Consider the following 19,712-nt stretch of genomic DNA (forward strand, 5'->3'; position numbering starts at 1 on the left):
TGCCCTCAGTGCATTCATTGCATGGAGGTCAATCAACTCCATTTGGAGGTTTGTGGTGAGCTTTCCACGTCAACAGCAAAATGGTTACGAGCAGTTCCAACCTGCTTTTTTGTGCTTCAAAGTCAGCAAATCGGCGTCGAAAGTCAGCGGCAGCATACCTATTTATCAGCCAACTGTGCGCTCGGGAACGCACTGGTAGAGAGCTTCTCTTTCATGGTCTGGCAGCTGGGAAAGTGGCTCAAATTTTCTTCCGCATTGCGTCTCCCACAGAGTCAGTTTTGGTTTTAAATGCCTTCACTGTACTGTACATATCAGAGTGACATGATCCCGACCCTGCAGCTGGCAAGTTCATTGCATTCAGATGACTTCGAATGTCACACAGAAAAGCCATTTCACACAGAAACATTTCGTCTCGGAGTTGTGTTGTGTCTTTCCCTTGCTGTCCAAGACAGACAAATCTCCTCACGAAGCTCGAAACATCTTTGAAGCACCTTTCCCTGGCTTAGCCATCGCACCTCTGTGTGATAAGGCAAATCACCATGCTCCGTTTCTAACTCCGTCAGAAATGCCTGACTGGCGGTGATTCAAACCTTTGGCTCTGATAAAGTTAACTGTGCGCGTGATGATGCTCATTACATGCTCCATTTCAAGGCTTTACCGCACAACGCTTCCGGGTGTATGATACAATGATAAGCTGTCAGCTCACCTGTCGCGTTTTCCTCTTGATCTTTTCCCGTATCTTCCCACCAGTCCGCTCCTGTGTCCACACATCGCAGGTGCTCCGTCGGTTGTCAAACCACGAGTTTTTCCAAGGCAGCTCCATCTCATTTACACATTTGACACTCTTCATACAAATCATGCCCGTGAGTTGTGCCATGCATAGGACGTAAAGCCAAAAACTCCTCTGTCACGCTTAGGCTGGAGTCCACTCCGCGGATGAAAATTGACAACTGGGCAATGTCAGAAATGTCGTGCTCTCATCCACAGCCAAGGAATATGCAATGAAATCTTTTCCCTTTTCACAAGCTGCTCTTTTAGATTGATGGACAACTGGTCTACTCTCTCGGCAATGGTGTTTCTGCTCAGACTCACATTTAAAAAGAGTTGCCTTTTTTTCTGGCAAACTTCGTCACAAACTTTAATCATGCAGTTTTTGATAAATCCCCCTCCGTAAATGCCGGGCTGATTTAGCGATCTCTTCTGCCAAAATAAAACTGGCCTTGACAGCAGCCTGGCCTTGTGATTTTGCTTTTGAACAGAGCCTGTCGAGATTTGAGGCCTCGTTTTAATTCCTCTGCCTTTTGTAGCCTTTGTTCCATGTCCATATCTTGTTTTTGTCCGCGTGTTTCGTTTCATAATGTCGTCTCAGATTATACTCTTTCAGTACCGCCACACTTTCTCCACACAGAAGACACACAGGTTTTCCAGCTACCTCCGTGAACATATACTCCGACTCCCACCTTGTTTGAAACCCCCGGTTCTCAGTGTCCACCTTCCGTTTGCCATTTTTGATGGGTATCTGAAAGTTAATTTTACTGTGATGCTGACGACTGCTGTGCCAATAAATATTGAAATGAAGCAGCCTACTGCTCGGTGCGTCACCGTTGCATTGTGGGAAATGTAGTATTGGTGCGTGTAAAAGATCTGCGGGCTGCCGGCTTGCTGCGGTCTGCGGGCCGGTTCTAATAATAAATCAAGATCATCCCAGGGGCCGTAAAAAAACCTTCTCGCGGGCCGGATGTGGCCCCGGGCCTTGACTCTGACATATATGCTGTAGAGTCAGCTACCATCCTCAGTAGATTTCCATCTAAGTTGTCAATGCCAGGAGGTTTGTCATTATTGATCAATAACAATATTTTTCCACCTCTCCCACACTACTTTACAAAAATGAAACATACAATGCTTTTCTTTAATTGTTAGTTTTTTAATCCATGAGTACGAGACTCACTGTTCTTGTTGGCATTTCCTGCTAAAATAATGGCAACATCAAAATGGTTTTGTGAGATAAAACATCTGATTCGATGAAAGATGGAGTTGAATTTGTCTTTCTGCCTATAATTTCCTTAAAAGCACTCCAACGTTTTTTTCATCATTCTTTATATCATTGATTTTGACTTCATAATACAGTTTCTTCTTCTTTTTGTTTAGTTTTAGTCACATCATTCCTCAATTTGATGTGCAGCGCAGAGTTATTAGCCACTCCTTTTGCCCCATCTCTTTCAACCATACAGTTTTTCAATTCCTCATCAATCCATGGAGCCTAACAGGTCTAACAGTTCATTTCTTAACAGGTGCATGTTTATCAATAATTGGAAGAAGCAATTCATAAATACATCAAGTGCGCCAGGATGTTACTTATTAATCACATCAGACCAACAATATTTGTAACATCATCTACAGCTAAATCTTTTGTACGATCACTTAAAAAATTTCTAGAGAAATTGCAATTCTCTAGAAATAAGTCTCTCACTGTTGCCGCCTGTATAGACCCCCCTCAGCTCCCAGCTGTGCCCTGGACACCATATGTGAATTGATTGCCCCCCATCTATCTTCAGAGTTCGTTCTGTTAAGTGACCCAAACTGGGATATGCTTAAGACCCCGGCAGTCCTACAATCTAAGCTAGATGCCCTCAATCTCACACAAATTATCAACGAACCCACCAGGTACAACCCTAAATCCATAAACATGGGCACCCTCATAGATATTATCCTGACCAACTTGCCCTCCAAATACACCTCTGCTGTTTTCAATCAGGATCTCAGCGATCACTGCCTCATCCGCTATGGGTCCGCCGTCAAACGACCACCCGTCATCACTGTCAAACGCTCCCTAAAACACATTCTGTGAGCAGGCCTTTCTAACCAACCTGGCCCGGTACCCTGGAAGGATATTGACCTCATCCCGTCAGTCGAGGATGCCTGGTCATTCTTGAAAGTAATTTCCTCACCATCTTAAATAAGAATGCCCCTTTAAAAAATGTAGAACTAAGAACAGATATAGCCCTTGTTTCACTCCAGACCTGACTGCCCTTGACCAGCACAAAAACATCCTGTGGCGGACTGCACTAGCATCGATATATCCCCGCGATATGCAACTTTTCAGGGAAGTCAGGAACCAATACACACAGTCAGTCAGGAAAGCAAAGGCTAGCTTTTTCAAACAGAAATGTTATCCTGTAGCTCTAACTCCAAAAAGTTTTGGGACACTGTAAAGTCCATGGAGAATAAGATCACCTCCTCCCAGCTGCCCACTGCACTGAGGCTAGGTAACACTGTCACCACCAATAAATCCACGATAATCGAGAATTTCAATAAGCATTTCTCTACGGCTGGCCATGCTTTKCTCCTGGCTACCCCAACTCCGGCCAACAGCTCCGCACCCCCCGCAGCTACTTGCCCAAGCCTCCKRYGCTTCTCCTTCACCCAAATACAGATAGCAGATGTTCAGAAAGAGCTGGAAAACCTGGACCCATACAAATCAGCTGGGCTAGACAACCTGGACCCRCTCTTTCTAAAATTATCCGCCGCCATTGTTACAACCCCTATTACCAGTCTGTTCAACCTCTCTTCCGRATCGCCTGAGATCCCTAAAYATTAGAAAGCTGCCGCGGTCATCCCCCTCTTCAAAGGGYGTGACACTCTAGACCCAAACTGTTATAGACCTATATCCATCCTGCCCTGCCTTTCTAAAGTCTTCGAAAGCCAAGTTAATAAACAGATCACTGACCATTTCGAATTCCACCGTACCTTCCCTGCTATGCAATCTGGTTTCCGAGCTGGTCTCGGGTGCACCTCAGCCACGCTCAAGGTACTAAAACGATATCATAACTGCCATCGATAAAAGACAGTACTGTGCAGCCGTCTTCATCGACCTGGCCAAGGCTTTTGACTCTGTAAATCACTGTATTCTTATCGGCAGACTCAACAGCCTTGGCTTCTCAAATGACTGCCTCGCCTGGTTCACCAACTACTTCTCAGACAGAGTTCAGTGTGTCAAATCGAAGGGCCTGTTGTCCGGACCTCTGGCAGTCTCTATGGGGGTACCACAGGGTTCAATTCTCGGGCCGACTCGTTTCTCTTTATATGTCAATGATGTCGCTCTTGCTGCGGGTGATTCCCTGATCCACCTCTATGCAGACGACACCATTCTGTATACATCTGGCCCTTCTTTGGACACTGTGTTAACAAACCTCCAAACAAGCTTCAATGCCATACAACACTGCTTCCGTGGCCTCCAACTGCTCTTAAACGCTAGTAAAACTAAATGCATGCTTTTCAACCGTTCGCTACCCGCACCTTCTCTCAGCTCACTCAGCAGGTATATCTCACTGGTCATCCCCAAAGCCAACACCTCTTTGGCCACCTTTCCTTCCAGTTCTCTGCTGCCAATGACTGGAACGAATTGCAAAAATCGCTGAAGCTGGAGACTTATATTTCCCTCACTAACTTTAAACATCAGCTATCTGAGCAGCTAACCGATCGCTGCAGCAGTACTGATGCAATAGCCCATCCAATCTACTTACCTCATCCCCATATTGTTTTTYTTTAATTTTCTGCTCTTTTGCACACCAGTATTTCTACTTGCACATCATCATCTGCTCATCTATCACTCCAGTGTTAATTTGCAAAATTGTAATTACTTCGCTACTATGGCTTATTTATTGTCTTACCTCCTCACGCCAATGGACACACTGTATATAGACTTTCTTTTTTTCTATTGTGTTATTGACTGTACGCTTGTTTATTCCATGTGTAACTCTGTGTTGTTGTTTGTGTCGCACTGCTTTGCTTTATCTTGGCCAGGTCGCAGTTGTAAATTAGAACTTGTTCTCAACTAACCTACCTTGTTAAAGGTGAATAAAGGTGAAAAAAAAATGGGGGAAAAAAGAACAAAGTACAACAGCATCAGTAAAAATGTGATCAATACATGTGGATGATTTTGTTCCAGAAGTGTTTGTAAACACCATACTGTAGGTTGATTAATAACCTGAACCAGATTACAGGAACTGGTTACAGTGAGAAGCTTCCTCTTGAGCGTACAGCTTGATGAAAACCTGTCAATATTCAGGTCCCCAAGAAAGTAGACCTCTCTGTTTACATCACATACCCTGTCAAACATTTCACACATATTATTTAGATACTGACTGTTTGCACTTGGTGGCCTATAGCAACAACCCCAAAGAAAAGGCTTTAGATGTGCCAAGAGAACCTGCAACCACAACACTTCAATAACACTTGACATAATATCTTCTCTAAGCATTACAGGGATATGGCCCTGAATATATACAGCAACGCCTCCCCATAAYCATTCATGTCTCTTCTATAGATGTTATATCCTTCTWTTGCTACTGCTGTATCATCAAAKTAATTATCCAAGTGACTCTCAGAAATGGCTAATATATTAATGTTATCTGATGTTAGTTATTGATTTCATTAACCTTATTTCTAAGGCTACATATATTAATATGGGCTATTTTCAGTCCTTTCCTGGGTAGCTTATCAGAGATAGACATAATATAGAAAAGAGCAAAAAAGAAAAATATATACATTCAGCAGTCCATTAATCAGTTGGTGTGTGTGTGTGTGTGTGTGTGTGTGTGTGTGTGTGTGTGTGTGTGTGTGTGTGTGTGTGTGTGCTGTGTGTGTGTGTGTGTGTGTGTGTGTGTGTGTGTGTGTGCTTCAGGGTTGAAGATACGAACCCATAGGCTTGGGTCTTTCATCCCTCCCAGGCTTTTGGGAGGGAGGGTGGACAATGAGCCTGTCATAGCAGATGTAAGTAATGTCCGCACACACTCTGGCAGCTTTCATGACTGGGATAAGTTCTTTCCTCTTCTGGCGCACATCTTCAGAATAATCCTTTTTGAGCAAGAAGTACATTCCGCTCAAGTTCTTGGCTCTTTCCAGAACAGGTACCTTGTCCTTGAACCTCAGGAACTTGACCAATATTGGCCTGGGCCTGTCACCTGGGCCGGTGGTGGGTTTTCCAGTCCTATGAGCGCGCTCAAACCTCAATCGTCTTGTGGTCCATCTTCTGTTTCTCCGAGTTRATTTCCCTCACTTTGTTCTCAGACTCCGTTCAGTTCTCATGTTGAGATTCTGCAATTCCGTCCACAACAATGTTGTTTCGCCTTGATTGTCCATCGAGATAATCTGATTTCTCCGTCATTGTTATCATGGATTCATATACAGAACTGATGTCCTCTCTCAATGACTTACAGATTTTTGTCACCTTGCCGTTCTCCTGTTTCAACTCATCGAGCTGACCCTGGGAGAACTGCAAGCTGTTCTTCAGGTCCTGGACATCTATGGTCAGGTCGTCCATTCTTTTATTAATTGACTRCACCAGTATTTGGACACAACACTAGAATGTTTTTTCTGGTTGTTGTAACAACTGCTTGTAGAACTATTTWCGTTTGATTAAAAGATCCTTCACCTGTGATAGAGACACCACTGTCCTCAACGGTACTCCCYCTGGCTTTGGTCTTTSTCATGGTAGCAACGTAGGTTAAGCTGTTACTCCACGCAGTCACAGACAGAGCAGGTCGCAGGGAGGATTGGAAACAACAACAAACAGCAGGGATCTAGACAGCCACAAGCCTGGGAAAATCRGCGGTCCCAGCCACAATAGCTATCCACAACGCAAGCTGCACTCAAGCCCTCAAGAAAACTCCACTCGCCCTATAGGCAGCTAGCTAACAGCTAGGCTATCTGCTACGCCAAGCAGCTCCTCAGACCCGGCCTTGTTCAGCAGGATCACTGGACAGATAGTAGAGGTCCCAGCAACTGAAGCCAACCACGTCACAGGATCCAAACTCAAAAGGTAGCTAGCTAGTAACCAAACTTTTTCAATAGACTTACAGAACTTTCCAAAACAACAAACTGAGCTTTCCCTAATTCCACATTCAACGGGAATTGACGTGTTGTGCAGTGCGTGTTGTGCAGAGTCATCATTACATTACATCCACCATGTGTCTCTGGGAATAAGTGAGTGATCCTAGGATGTGCTCCCGCCCTACCTGCAGCACGGCGTAGTTGCTGAGTACAGAGCAGCGCAGGGTGGAGGTGGCAGAGTCAGTGTGGGCCAGTAGGCAGCCTTCCTGGCTCCATCCCCCCTGCTGCTGCTGCAGGGCCTGCAGGCTCCAGTGGGCTGCCACTGGGTCACTTCCCGGGATCGAGTGGCGCAGGGACACCAAGATGGGCTCTGAGTGGTTCCACATACTGCACCCGTCTGCCACACAAAGGAGGAGATGACCATCACTATCACTGTCACCAGCTCATACATTTGTATTTTGTAATTATCTTAAAATAACCAGGTTTGACCTGTCTCTGTAAATTTGTTGAATTGTGTAATAAAAGTGTTATAGCTTCTCCCTCACCTAGGCCTACGTAGATAACAGGGCTGTTGACACTGCGTCTGCGGGCGTTCTCTCCAGGACCACTGAAGTTCCCTGAGAAAGGGAAGAACCTCCCTGTACGGAACGCCACAAACTGGAGCTTACAGTCTGACGGGGCGTCCGYGGGGAACAGAGAGGCAGGGAGAACCACAGAGGCCAGGGCTACAGCATTCTAGAGGGAGGGAGAAACATAGAAAGAGAGAGACAGACCGAGTGAGAGTGAGAGTGAGAGTGAGAGTGAGTGAGAGTGACAGTGAGAGAGAGAGAAAGAGAGAGAATCATACCATTCATTCTTTACTGTCCTACTTTCACCTATATTTGACTCTGTTAGCCCAATGGAATACGAAACAGAAATTTCAAACACCAAACGACAAAATCTAAAACCTCAGGTTTTTCTCCCTCTTTCATGTCAGCTGTTGTAAATGACTGTGCTAAATGCGGATCCATGCAATCTCCAGTAGGTCAAGCCCTGAGGTGTGTTCCCTCTAATGACAACCGTATGCACTGTCTGCCATTGTACCACAGACACACAACCACAGTCCTGTTTGTGGGCAAGTTTGGGTTCAGGTCTGGGTGAGGGAGACAGAGACAGTGCTTACCTTCATGGGGAAGTTGTTTATGGAGGTGTTGTGGGTGCCTGTGGTGCAGCGGAAGCGGAGCTGCTGTTCGTGGGTGGGCTCTGCCCCCTCCATGCCCAGGTTGCCTAACAACGTCTCCCGGCGTTGGTAAGCTGTGCAGCTCATGCCAGTGAAGTGGGCCGGACGGATAAGATGGGCCTCCATTACAATGTTCCTGGAGAGCTATAGGGGMAAAACAACGTTGATTACATTTAGGACTGTAAGATAAAAATAATATAGAACCTTAAAACATGTTGGAATGCAAGTTGTTGTACCGTGGAGAGGTCCTGAGCATGGCTGTGGAGCTGTGGCCAGGCCAGAGTCTCCAGAGAGTGGACTATGGAGCTGCAGGCTTTCTTCTCTCTCTGGGCATGGGCCAGGATCTGATTATCGACCTGCATCAGGTTACTGCCCATATCCACCAGCATCTCTGACAGCTGACACATACATACACACAGGTAAAGACATGAAAAAACAAGCATTAAAAAACAGGCATTCACATAAACACAGGGGGCAGAAATAAACTTAATCATGAACATAAGGTAATGAATATATCATGAATATTCAAGTCAAAAAGTCCCTAACAACTCTTTCCAATTCAAGACAACGCAGACACAAAATAAAACCCACAAAACATGCATTGAGGGATTAAAGATCTCATCGTCCCACCTCTCGCAGTGGTCGGACATATTCCATGAATTTCTCCATCATCTGGGCCACGTACATCACGTCCATAGTGTCAGTGAAACTGGATGCATCCACGGTGTACGTGCGCACCTGACGTGCCAGAGTGACCGCATTAGAGGTATTGATGGGCATCTAGAAAAAGAGAGAAGTATGATTATTTTAAAGCAAATAACTCAAATGTTTTGTTACTTTTACACATTTACCTTTCAGGCAACAACTATTTAAATATTACTACCATAATATATGTATCATATTTTGATTTCATAGGTACTGGGCTAAATTAATTTGGGACAGCCCAAGCACAACCCCTGGTACTGACCAGGATGAAGGTGTGTAGGACCCGTGTGATGTCGTTGGTGTAGAGACAGTTGTCGTAGTCTCCCTCCTCCCAGCTCCCTGAGCGGTCACAGTATCGTGATGCCTGCTTCTGCTCCAAAGTACCCCCCATGGACAGGGAGGGGTAGTGCAGCTGCAGACAGTACTGGTAGGAGGTGATACCTGCCAAGGTTCTGGGCCACCTAGAAAAAAACACCAAGGGAGGAGGATGCAGCATGTTTTAATCAGAAGGACTGTTATTATTGTGGATTTAGTTTCTGGAGAGGGGAATTATTGTTTTCTTCCTTACTTGAACTCTCCCCGGTTGTTAGTGACTCTTTCCTCCGGACAGAAGGAGGCGCTGTTCTCCAGCACCACTATTTCCACGCTGCGGGAGGTGTTGCCCCGCCCAGTGGCCACCACACACTTCCACTCTCCACTGGCCTCAACATGCACGTTYGACAAGATGAGCTCACTGCACCGAGGAGACAGTACATCAGTCACTGCCATCACACATACCCAGACAGCACACTACACCTCATGTCCTATCTGCAGACACTAAACAAACAGTGTTTGTTTTTTCATCAATTCATGAGAACCAAACACTGGCCTCACAAACCATTACTAAATCAAAAACATATTTAACTTAGACCTTATGATAAAAACATGAAAATATGACAATTGAGGAGTGCAATGAAAGGTAATAAAAGAGTGCTGGGATCGACAGATATACCAGCGGACCCCTCAGTACTGTAACATCACCTGGTGATGAAGGTGCAGTCATGCACCACGCTGGTCTCTAGACTGACGCCCTGTTCAGGGTCAGAGGTCACCAGCTGGCCGTTGTGGCGCCAGTGCAGCGCAGTGATTTTGTCCACCASGGCGGCGGTGCAGTGGAACGGCAGCCGGTCCCCCTTGAAGACCACCTGGCGCTGGGAGGGTAGGAGAGACAGGGTGTGCAGCTCCAGAGGCCCATCTGAGTGAGGAGAGGAACACACAGCACCGCCAGGAGAAGGGAAGGCAAATGAGACCATAACAAATCACTCTGGGTTACTTCTGCTGCTCTCTCATTACACAACCTCAGCTAAATATTTCAGATGAAGCCATTATGAGCCTGCTTTTTTTGGAATATTGGATGCAGACAGCCCCAAATCATAAAYGCCGACCACAGAGGAGGCACAACACAGCTAACTGGTGCACTTGGAAACACAGACTACTGAGTGGAAGAGGAAATACAATAGAAAACAGGCTATTGGAGACAGCAAAACATTGGTATTTTGCATTTTTATTGCACTTCTTATGTGTTTCCACTTGCTCACTCACAGCTTATTACTTCTCACAAACACCTACCTAACAGATTAGGGACATCTCACAGTATTACCATGAGAAAACAATGACTCTGTCATTCATATAGTGAAGTTTTCATACTATTTGAGGGGTGATAGTGGTGAACCCCCGCATTCATATGCATTAAATTTCCTGTCTGACACTCACCACAGCTCAGCTGACTTTCCCTCAGTCCACGCAGGGGCTTTCCATGGAGGTTCCTGGGATAAGCACAGATTGTCTCGTCCCCCAGCCGGGCTGTCCTGGTGCGAAAGTAACCCGGCACCCAGCGCAGCCCACAGTCACATGACAGAAAGTCAGAGTTAAAGTTCCTGGTGAGAAAAAGCAGGGAGTTTTACAACAGCATTCATCAGGGGAGATTACACTGAGGAGCGGGTGCACTTTCCCTCTAACGGCATGTTGCCCAACAGTTCAGATCTATTCTCTGGTGGTCCATTATAGGATCAACATGTCAGACYTGACAAAAGGCTGTCCATTGCTTAAACTAAGCCTATAGGGAGAAAAATGTGATCAGATTGCCAAGATTGCATTTATATCACTTACGAAGATTATACAAACATCTGTCTGGAGCAAACTGTGAAAAAGGGGATGACAGTTAGGAGCAAGGAACAGTACTCACACAAGTTTAAGAGAGGGGAGTTCCTGGAAGACCCCTGGGTCCAAGGTAGATAAGATGTTCCCAGAGAGGTTCCTAACAGGAGAAAACAGACAGATGTTTAATCACTATCACTGTACTACGTACCCACACTACTACACTAGAATGTGTTGCTTTATGGTCAGTCATTTAGCCTGCTTACAGTTTGGTGAGGTGGGTGAGTCCCTGGAACATGTCTGGAGTCAAGCAGCCAATGCGGTTGTTGGACAGGTCGCTAGGAGAGATAACAGGGACAGTGAGGGCACAGCGGTGAATAATGGTCATTTTTAAAATACAAAATAGAATGACAAAGCTGTAAAACCCTAAACTTAATGAATTCCATTGGTGTTTAAATGAGGGTTACAGCATGAAATATCCTTCATATATATTTGTATTACATTTTTCTGTGTCAATATGTATATGTTGTCAAACTGATGGCAGTTGTGAAAAAAGTCAATAGTTGGAAGAGTTAAAGAGTTAAATGAAAATAATGCCATTGCACGTTAGGTACTTTTTCATTAATTWGGCTATTTTCTATTAAACCATATGGTCTATCTACTAGAAACTCATGGACAATATGGACACAGATAGAGTACCAGTCAAAAGTTTGGACAAACCTGCTCATTCAAGGMTTTTTRTTTATTTGGACTATTTCCMACATTGTAGAATAATAGTGAAGACATCAAAACTATGAAATAACAAATATGGAATCATGTAGTAACCAATAAAGTGTTAAACAAATCAAAATATATTTTATATTTGAGATTCTTCWAAGTAGCCACCCGTTTCCTTGATGACAGCGTTGCACACTTGGCATTCTCTCAATCAGCTTCATGAGGTAGTCACCTGAAATGCATTTCAATGTGGTGTGCCTTGTTAAAAGTTAATTTGTGTGTGTGGGGGGGTATACAGAAGATAGCCCTATTTGGTAAAAGACCAAGTCCATATTATGGCAAGAGCGGCTCAAATAAGCAAAGAGAAACGACAAACCGGTGGAAATCTGTCCTTTGGTCTAATGAGTCCAAACTTGAGATTTTTGGTTCGAACAACCGTGTCTTTGTGAGACGCAGAGTAGGTGAACGGATGATCTCTGCATGTGTAGTTCCCACTGTGAAGTATGGAGGAGGAGGTGTGATGGTGTGGGGGTGCTTTGCRAGTGACACTGTCAGTGATTTATTTAGAATTCAAGGCACACTTAACCAGCACGGCTACCACATCATTCTGCAGCGATACGTCATTCCATCTGGTTTCCATCTGGTTTGCTGTGTAAGGGCTATTTGACCAAGAAGGAGAGTGATGGAGTGCTGCATCAGATGACATGGCCTCCACAATCACCCAACCTCAACCCAATTGAGATGGTTTGGGATGAGTTGAACTGCAGAGTGAAGGAAAAGTAGCCAACAAGTGCTCAGCATATGTGGGAATTTCTTCAAGACTGTTGGAAAAGCATTCCTCATGAAGCTGGTTGAGAGTGTGCAAAGCTGTCATCAAGGCAAAGGGTGGCTACTTTGAAGAATCTCAAATATAAAATGTATTTTTTTTAACACTTTATTGGTTACTACATTATTCCATGTGTGTTATTTCATAGTTTTGAAGCCTTCACTATTATTCTACAATGTAGCAAATACTAAAAATAAAGAAAAACCCTTGAATGAGTAGGTGTGTCCAAACTTTGGACTGGTACTGTATAAAAAATGAATACTATATATTCATATTTTTCAAAATAAATAACCAAACTTACATAAGATTCCGGTAACTTTACCGATAAATTACCGATACATTTGCAACCATAATCTTGACACTCTGCATGTTGTTTTTGTGATCTCATTGGGAACAACTGGCTTCTCCAGCACATTGGCCAATAGACTTCCGCTTCMWATTTTTATTTGTTTACAATAACAAAGTCTTATCCAAAGTGGCTTTCTTGGCCAGTAGGCACATCTTTCACAATTTCCATTCATACAACTAGCCAGCGTGTAACACAGCAGGATAAGGAATTAGAATTTTGCAACACTCTCGTGACCTGTGAATGTTCCTTATCGATATAGACCATAGAACCTCTTGTAAAGCCTTATCACCAAAGAAGGAGCAAATGAACTCTGCAGCCCCTGCATGCTGTGTCTGCATGGTATAAGGACAGTGTCAGAGTGAGCCTTCTTCCACTGTCCCCCTGACACAACCCAGCAGAGAGCTGTCGAGAGTGTGTCTTTATCTCTCCCTGTTTGTTTTGAAAAGCCCCAGACCTTGCAGGGAAAACACAAGCAGTACAGGGAGGGGAAAAGAGTCACGCAGCGCAGGGCAGAGGACCGGAGCCGACTGTCCAAACACACAATGAGTGAGCTACGAGCGGCCGCAAACTGCTGCCCTGTCACATCCAATGACGTGTGAGGAGCCTCTGCGTGGCCCTGAGGTTTCCCATGGCGYCAGAGTAGGGCACCAGACATGTCATCCCAAGCCCCACTGAGATCAGCACAGACCAGCACATACACTTAGCCCAGCCATCTACAACACATCTCTGAGCCAGACAGGTTTTTATGATGGACACTAAAACTGAGAATTAATATTTTTACATATAGTTTTATGTGTCATAAAAAGTTATGACTGTGTGCTGGTTTTGAAAATACTCAATACTGTGACATGCAGGGAGACTGTGGCAACTAAACCAACTCTTTATATACGCAATATGACTGTTTACAGTGCACAAGATATAATGAAAACAGAGCTGATTCTGTATGCACTTACAGCTTCTGAAGTTTAGATAAACTTTGGAAGGCTCCAGGCATGATGGTGCTGATGAGGTTGCTCCTGAGGTCCCTGGGGAGAGAGAGACATTAAAATAACATAAGACATTAGACTGCATGTCAATGAGGAGACCTACGGCCTTGCACATAACTAGTTGAAACATTGGCCCATAACATCTCCAAACTAAGGCTTGAGGGCAATCACCAGGGGTTCATTAAAAGGTGTTCATTTCTGAGTAAATACAGTATGAACAGTGAATAGCTGGATACAATATTCAGCCTGGACCAGCAATACAGAGGTTTCTTTAAAATAACTGGGATTGGATACATATGGCCCCAACTATGGCCCCACCAGTGGGACACAGCAGGATATTTCWGCATTCGGATYGTTTGGAAATCTTACCCCAACAGCCACCTGGACTTGGGTCTCGCAAGGATGCCAATAGTTGACCAAAGAAAATATCGCTGGAATCCAAGAGGAGTGCTATTCTTTCGGTACTCTTTTGAAAATGACTCTTCCCAAGATAAAGTTACTCTGGCTATTGCCAAACCATAAATATGAATTTCTACCTTTGAAGATCTAATTTCATACTACCCGTCACATTTCACCCCACCTTCTTGCCGTCCCATGCCCAGCCATGCCCATGTGTTAAACAACTCAACCACATGCCCTTCTCCATTCACAGTCAGACCTGCCGGAGAATTAACCTCTGAAACTCAGGGAAGCTCTTTGGCCAGGTGGGAATAGCAAGGTTGGAAGAGGTCATCAGACAAAGGGTTGTAGGCAGGACAAGGCTGATGTGTGAAGGCAATGTGTTCCTTGTTCCTACAGCATGAAAAACGCCTGCTCCCAAAGGAACAGTCACAGAGGAGGATTTCCTTACAGAAGCTCCCAGACATCAACACCAACGTTTAGGGAGGAAGCAGTGTGTGGGACGGAGAGAGAGCAGAGGAGCAGCAAGAGAGAGAGAGAGAAGCGGGAAGGAGAGAGAGAGAGAGGAGAGAGAGAGGAGAGAGAGAGGAGTGGAGAGAGACGAGGAGAGAGAGAGAGAGAGCGACGAGAGACGAGAGAGAGGACAGAGAGCAGAGAGAGAGAAGATAGACGAGAGCCAGAGAGATCGAAGGAGACGAGATGAGAGAGAGGAGACAGAGAGATGGAAGAGAGGAGAGAGAGAGAGAGAGAGAGAGACAGAAGAGACTGAGAGGAGAGAGGTAGAGAGAGGAACGAGAGACGAGAGAGAGAGAGTAGAGAGACAGACGGGAAGAGAGGAGAGAGACAGAGAGAGAGAGAGAGAGAGAGACGAGAGAGAGAGAGAGAGAGAGAGAGAGAGAGAGAGAGAGGAGAGAGAGAAGAGAGAGAGAGAGAGAAGAGAGACACGAGCAAGAGAGAGAGCGAGAGAGACGGAGGAGGTAGAAGAGAGCGAAGAGAGACGGTGAGAGAAGGAGAGAGAGAGACGAGAGAAGAGAGCAGAGGAGGTGACAGCATTTCCCGCCCCATATGCCCCCCTAGCACAAACTATGACAACATATCACCAACAAAAACGGCGTCACATACTCCCTGCAGACTCTTGTCGCACGCTGGGTATGTACATCAGTCACATGGTAGCTTCGAGGCGGACTCCTATGGTAGGTTCACCCTATAGCTCATCTCTTGCAGGCAGTAGCACTGTAGACTACTTTATCACTGACTCAATACCCAGAGTCTCTCCAGAGCGTTCCACAGTCAGCCACACTGCACACCCCTATCACAGACCACATGCAAAATCACAGTCTACTTTGAAACAGAGCAAGACTCTCAATCATGAGGCATCAAAGCCAAAGGAACTGAGTAACATGAAGCAAATGCTATGCATGGAAAGAGGATGCAGTTTGGAAAGCCTACCAATAATATAAACATATTATGTGAATCAGCAAATTCAATCCCCTTTAGACCTAACTTCCTGGGTAAAATGTTCCACCTGGCAAATAGTGAAGGTGAGTAAAACTGGCAGACTAGAAATCTTAACCAGTATATTTGACCTCTCAGCTTTCGCCTATCCAAATCTAAAAATCTCAAATAGAAAACCGAAGAAAATGAAACAACCAAATGACACATGGTTTGATAAAGAAATGGCAAAAATCTAAGAAATAAGGATCGAGGAAAACCTGTCCAACAAAAACATAGATGACTCCGGAAAACCTGATCTACGCCGTTCACGTATGGCGAATCACTAAAACAATACAGAAATTACACTACCGCGAAAAAGAATGAGGAACAGCACGTCAGAAATCAGCTTCATGTAATTGAAGACTCCATATGATCTCTAAACCAATGTCTGTGGGAAAATTGGAAACACACTAAACAAAACACAACACGAAGAATTGATCTATGCAAACTGGAGCATGTATGGGTAAGACCACTTCTCCCAATCTTTTGGCTCTATAACAAATGAATAAAAGAACAAAAACATTATACATGATCAAATCAAATCTAGGAATTCACTATTATAGACTAACCAGAACCCTGTGGATTCTCCAATTAACCTTTGAATGAGTTACAGGACAAAATAAAACAACCCTCCAAACCCAAAAGGGCCTGTGGTGTTGATGGTATCCTTTAAATGGAAATGATCAAATATCACAGACAACAAATTCCAATTGGCTATACTAAAAACTGCTTTAACATCGTCCTTAAGCTCTGCATCTTCCCAAATATTTGCGAAACCAAGGACTGATCACCCAATCACAAATAGTGTGAAGACAAATTTGACCGCCAATAACTACGTGGAATATGCGTTCAACATAACCTGGAAAATTATCTTGGCATTACATCTAACAGCAGACTCGTACATTTCCTTCCAATGAAACAACTGGTACTGAGCAAATGTCAAATTGGCTTTTTACCCAAATTAGGCCGCCTGTACAACAGGACCATGTATTCACCCGTCCTACACACCTAATTGACAACCAAACAAACTCAACACAAAGGCCAAAGTCTTCTCACTGCTTTGTTGATTTCAAAAAAGCCTCTCGAGTCAATTTGGCATGAGGGTCGTGCCTATAACACAAATGTGAGCGAACAGTGCGTCTGGGCGGTAAAACATACACATTATAAAATCCATGTTACACAAACAACAAGTGTGCGGTTTAAACAATTGGCAAAAAACACACTGCACTCGGACACGGGGTCGTGGGTGAGAACAGGGATGCAGCTTAAGCCCCCCCTGCTTCCAACATTACTGTACATATTCAACAATTGTCGACGTGGCTACCATATATGAACAAGTTGCATCAGCACCGGCAGTTGTCTTCAGCACCACCGTGAGATGACCGATAGTCAACTATGCTACGCTATTCGCCTGATGATCTGTCGCTGCGTAGCTCTACATTAACCAAGGAGGCCTACAGCAGCACCCTAGATCTTCTGGCACAGATTCATGTCAGAACCTCGGCCCTGAGCAGTAAAAGTCTCAGTAAGACCAAAAATAATGGTGCCTTCCAAAAAGTAGGTCCATAGGCCACCAGGACCTACAATTCCATCTAGCGACACCGTTGCCCTTCACGAACACACAGCAAACACAACTTATTACCATACCTCAGACGGCCTAAACATCAGCCACCACAGGTAACTCCACCAAAGCTTGTGACCTGTATTGAGAGACCAAGGCAAGAAGGGCCTTCTAGCATCAAGGAAATAATTTCAACATTACCAATAGAGACTGGCGACAAAATACTTGAACACAGTCAGAGAGCCCATTGCCCTTTATGCGTTGTGAGGTCTTTGTGGGTCCGCTCACCATACCAAGATTATTCACAAAAATGGAGACAAACACCAAATATAGAACTCTGCATCGCAGAGAATTCTGCAAAATATCCCCGGTGTACAACGTGGCTAGACCAATATAATGCAGTACGCAAGAGCGAGCTAATTAGGCCGATACCACCACTAATTATCAAGAATCGATGAATAAGCATCGCCGATTGGCATGTAGATGCGTTAAGCATAACCACCATATCACCTAAAGGAAGCGATTCCCAAACCTTCCATAACAAAGCCATCACTACAGGAGATGAACCTGCGAGAAGAGTCCCCTAAGGCAAGCTGGTGCCTAGGGCTCTGTTCACAGAACGACTAAACACACCCCGAAGACAGCAGGTACAGCACCAAGCAGCACTCACACGGTCGACAATGATGACTCGCAGACAACCTTCGAAAATTCATAGGGCAAAACGAAAGGAACATAACGATAAGTGGGATCACGATAAGTATGATCGTAGGCAATTCGTTGGAAACAAGAGGATAAAGATTTCTAACCAAAGAACAACAGGTACTAAGAGACAATAATGCTAAGAATCGACATGAGCTTCTGGCCCTAAACAAGAGAGTTACACAGTGGCAAGAATACCTGAGCCACTGGTGACTGACCCAACTAAGGAAGCTTTGGACTATGTACAGACTCAGTGAGCATAGCCTTGCTTGAGCACGCCGATAGCCAGACATGGCTCTTCAAGAGAAGACAGGCTACGTGGTAGCTGATCACCTTGTCCCCGCACTCGTGTAAAAGACGTAGACCGTGGATGAAAACTGATGTCTGCATGTGAATCCCTTTTAAGCGCGCTACAGTCTTGGAAGTCATCCTAGGCAACAGTGTCTGAATGACCACATCGATCAAGAGCAGAGACATATTCCCTCAGATTACACAGATCCACAAAGATATTCCGAAAACAAATCGCAATTTTGATAAACTCCCATATACTCTACTGGGGAATGTGCCTTTTACAGATGTGCCACCTCGGTACAGCAATACTTTGAGCCTGTGATAAGAACGGACCACCCATGTCGACCACCTGATATTAAAACAACGTGAGAAAACAACGCGGCACCCCTAGTCTATATGTATTCAGTTGAATTGTCGGTTTACACAGCATTTCGATACACTCTGAGTTATCGACTAACCACTTTTGCATAGATTGATCGAGTTGACTCTGATATACGACTTATCTTAGTTAATGTGTGCATTAACATATTGCTTATATCTGATAGGACATCATTACGAAAATGTTGCGAGGGTCAACAGCGTGCGCGTGACGCAGTTAGCCATGAGCTGTAGCGTATTTGACTTAGATGGATGGTACAGATATACTAAATATCTAAGTTGATTGGCTGGCGATTATGTACGTGTTATAGTCTATGCAGCTGTGATCCGTTATCTCACTAACTCAATAATCATTGTTTTGCTTTGGATAGTACCTACTACTTGCTTTGCTGAACACATGTTTTCCCATGCCAATAAGCCCCTTGAATTGATTGAATTGGAATTGAGAGACAGAGAGCAGAGAGAGAGAGAAGACAGGAGAGAGAACAGAGATGAGAGAGTAGTATGTCTACCATACCTTGCAGATATCAGGCATGGCTTTATTGGTCAAGAACTGTTTTGGGACAGGACTATCTGGGGCCGATCATCATCACTCATATCAGAAATGACAGGTATATACAGTAACATAATGATAGAGCAGGTTCCTAAGTTACGAGCCTGCTAGTTATGATCCTGATGCGCTGAAGCACTCAGGTGGTGAACCAGAGACAGATGTGTCTATCTGGAAGCAGTAAAGACAGACAGGCTTGGACATAAGCTCTCAGAACTATTATGTTAGCCAGTTATTGCTCAGACACGCCACAGTGACACATCCATGTATACTAACTCGATTCCGCAACAACTTCACAGATTTTTTACAGAGGTGAAGAGTTTACCCTGACCAGTAGTGCTAATCAGAACTATGCTACCCGTCACTGACCTATTCGCCATATGTGTCTCAGATGTTTCGGTAGTATAGTGGGTGCTTCAATTGCTTGACCTGCCAAACCGTCGTCTCCACGTTTTATGAACGAGAGAGAGAGATGAGAGAGAGGCGAGGGCAAGAAAATTCCTTTGCATTAACAAAATGTCTAGCGATTGTCGAGAGTGCAAATTACAAGTGTTTGTCTGTTTTATGTGTT

At 44.6% G+C, this 19,712-nt stretch overlaps 1 protein-coding gene across 2 annotated transcripts in view; it reads right to left on the minus strand.

The window, feature by feature from the left end:
- Positions 1 to 19,712, minus strand: part of adgra2 (adhesion G protein-coupled receptor A2) — a 68,120-nt gene that overhangs the window by 10,069 nt on the left and 38,339 nt on the right. For both annotated transcript variants that reach the window (XM_023978802.2, XM_023978801.2), the window contains exons 4-15: positions 13,737 to 13,808; positions 11,158 to 11,229; positions 10,980 to 11,051; positions 10,508 to 10,671; positions 9,776 to 9,989; positions 9,324 to 9,488; positions 9,018 to 9,216; positions 8,681 to 8,830; positions 8,287 to 8,448; positions 7,994 to 8,194; positions 7,377 to 7,566; positions 7,017 to 7,228 (exon numbers count right to left, since the gene is read on the minus strand). In XM_023978802.2, coding sequence (XP_023834570.1) covers positions 7,017 to 7,228; positions 7,377 to 7,566; positions 7,994 to 8,194; positions 8,287 to 8,448; positions 8,681 to 8,830; positions 9,018 to 9,216; positions 9,324 to 9,488; positions 9,776 to 9,989; positions 10,508 to 10,671; positions 10,980 to 11,051; positions 11,158 to 11,229; positions 13,737 to 13,808 — 1,873 coding nt within the window. The remainder of the gene's footprint in view (positions 1 to 7,016; positions 7,229 to 7,376; positions 7,567 to 7,993; positions 8,195 to 8,286; positions 8,449 to 8,680; positions 8,831 to 9,017; positions 9,217 to 9,323; positions 9,489 to 9,775; positions 9,990 to 10,507; positions 10,672 to 10,979; positions 11,052 to 11,157; positions 11,230 to 13,736; positions 13,809 to 19,712) is intronic.

Source organism: Salvelinus sp. IW2-2015, linkage group LG33, assembly GCF_002910315.2.
Source record: "Salvelinus sp. IW2-2015 linkage group LG33, ASM291031v2, whole genome shotgun sequence".
Taxonomy (NCBI): Eukaryota; Metazoa; Chordata; class Actinopteri; order Salmoniformes; family Salmonidae; genus Salvelinus; species Salvelinus sp. IW2-2015.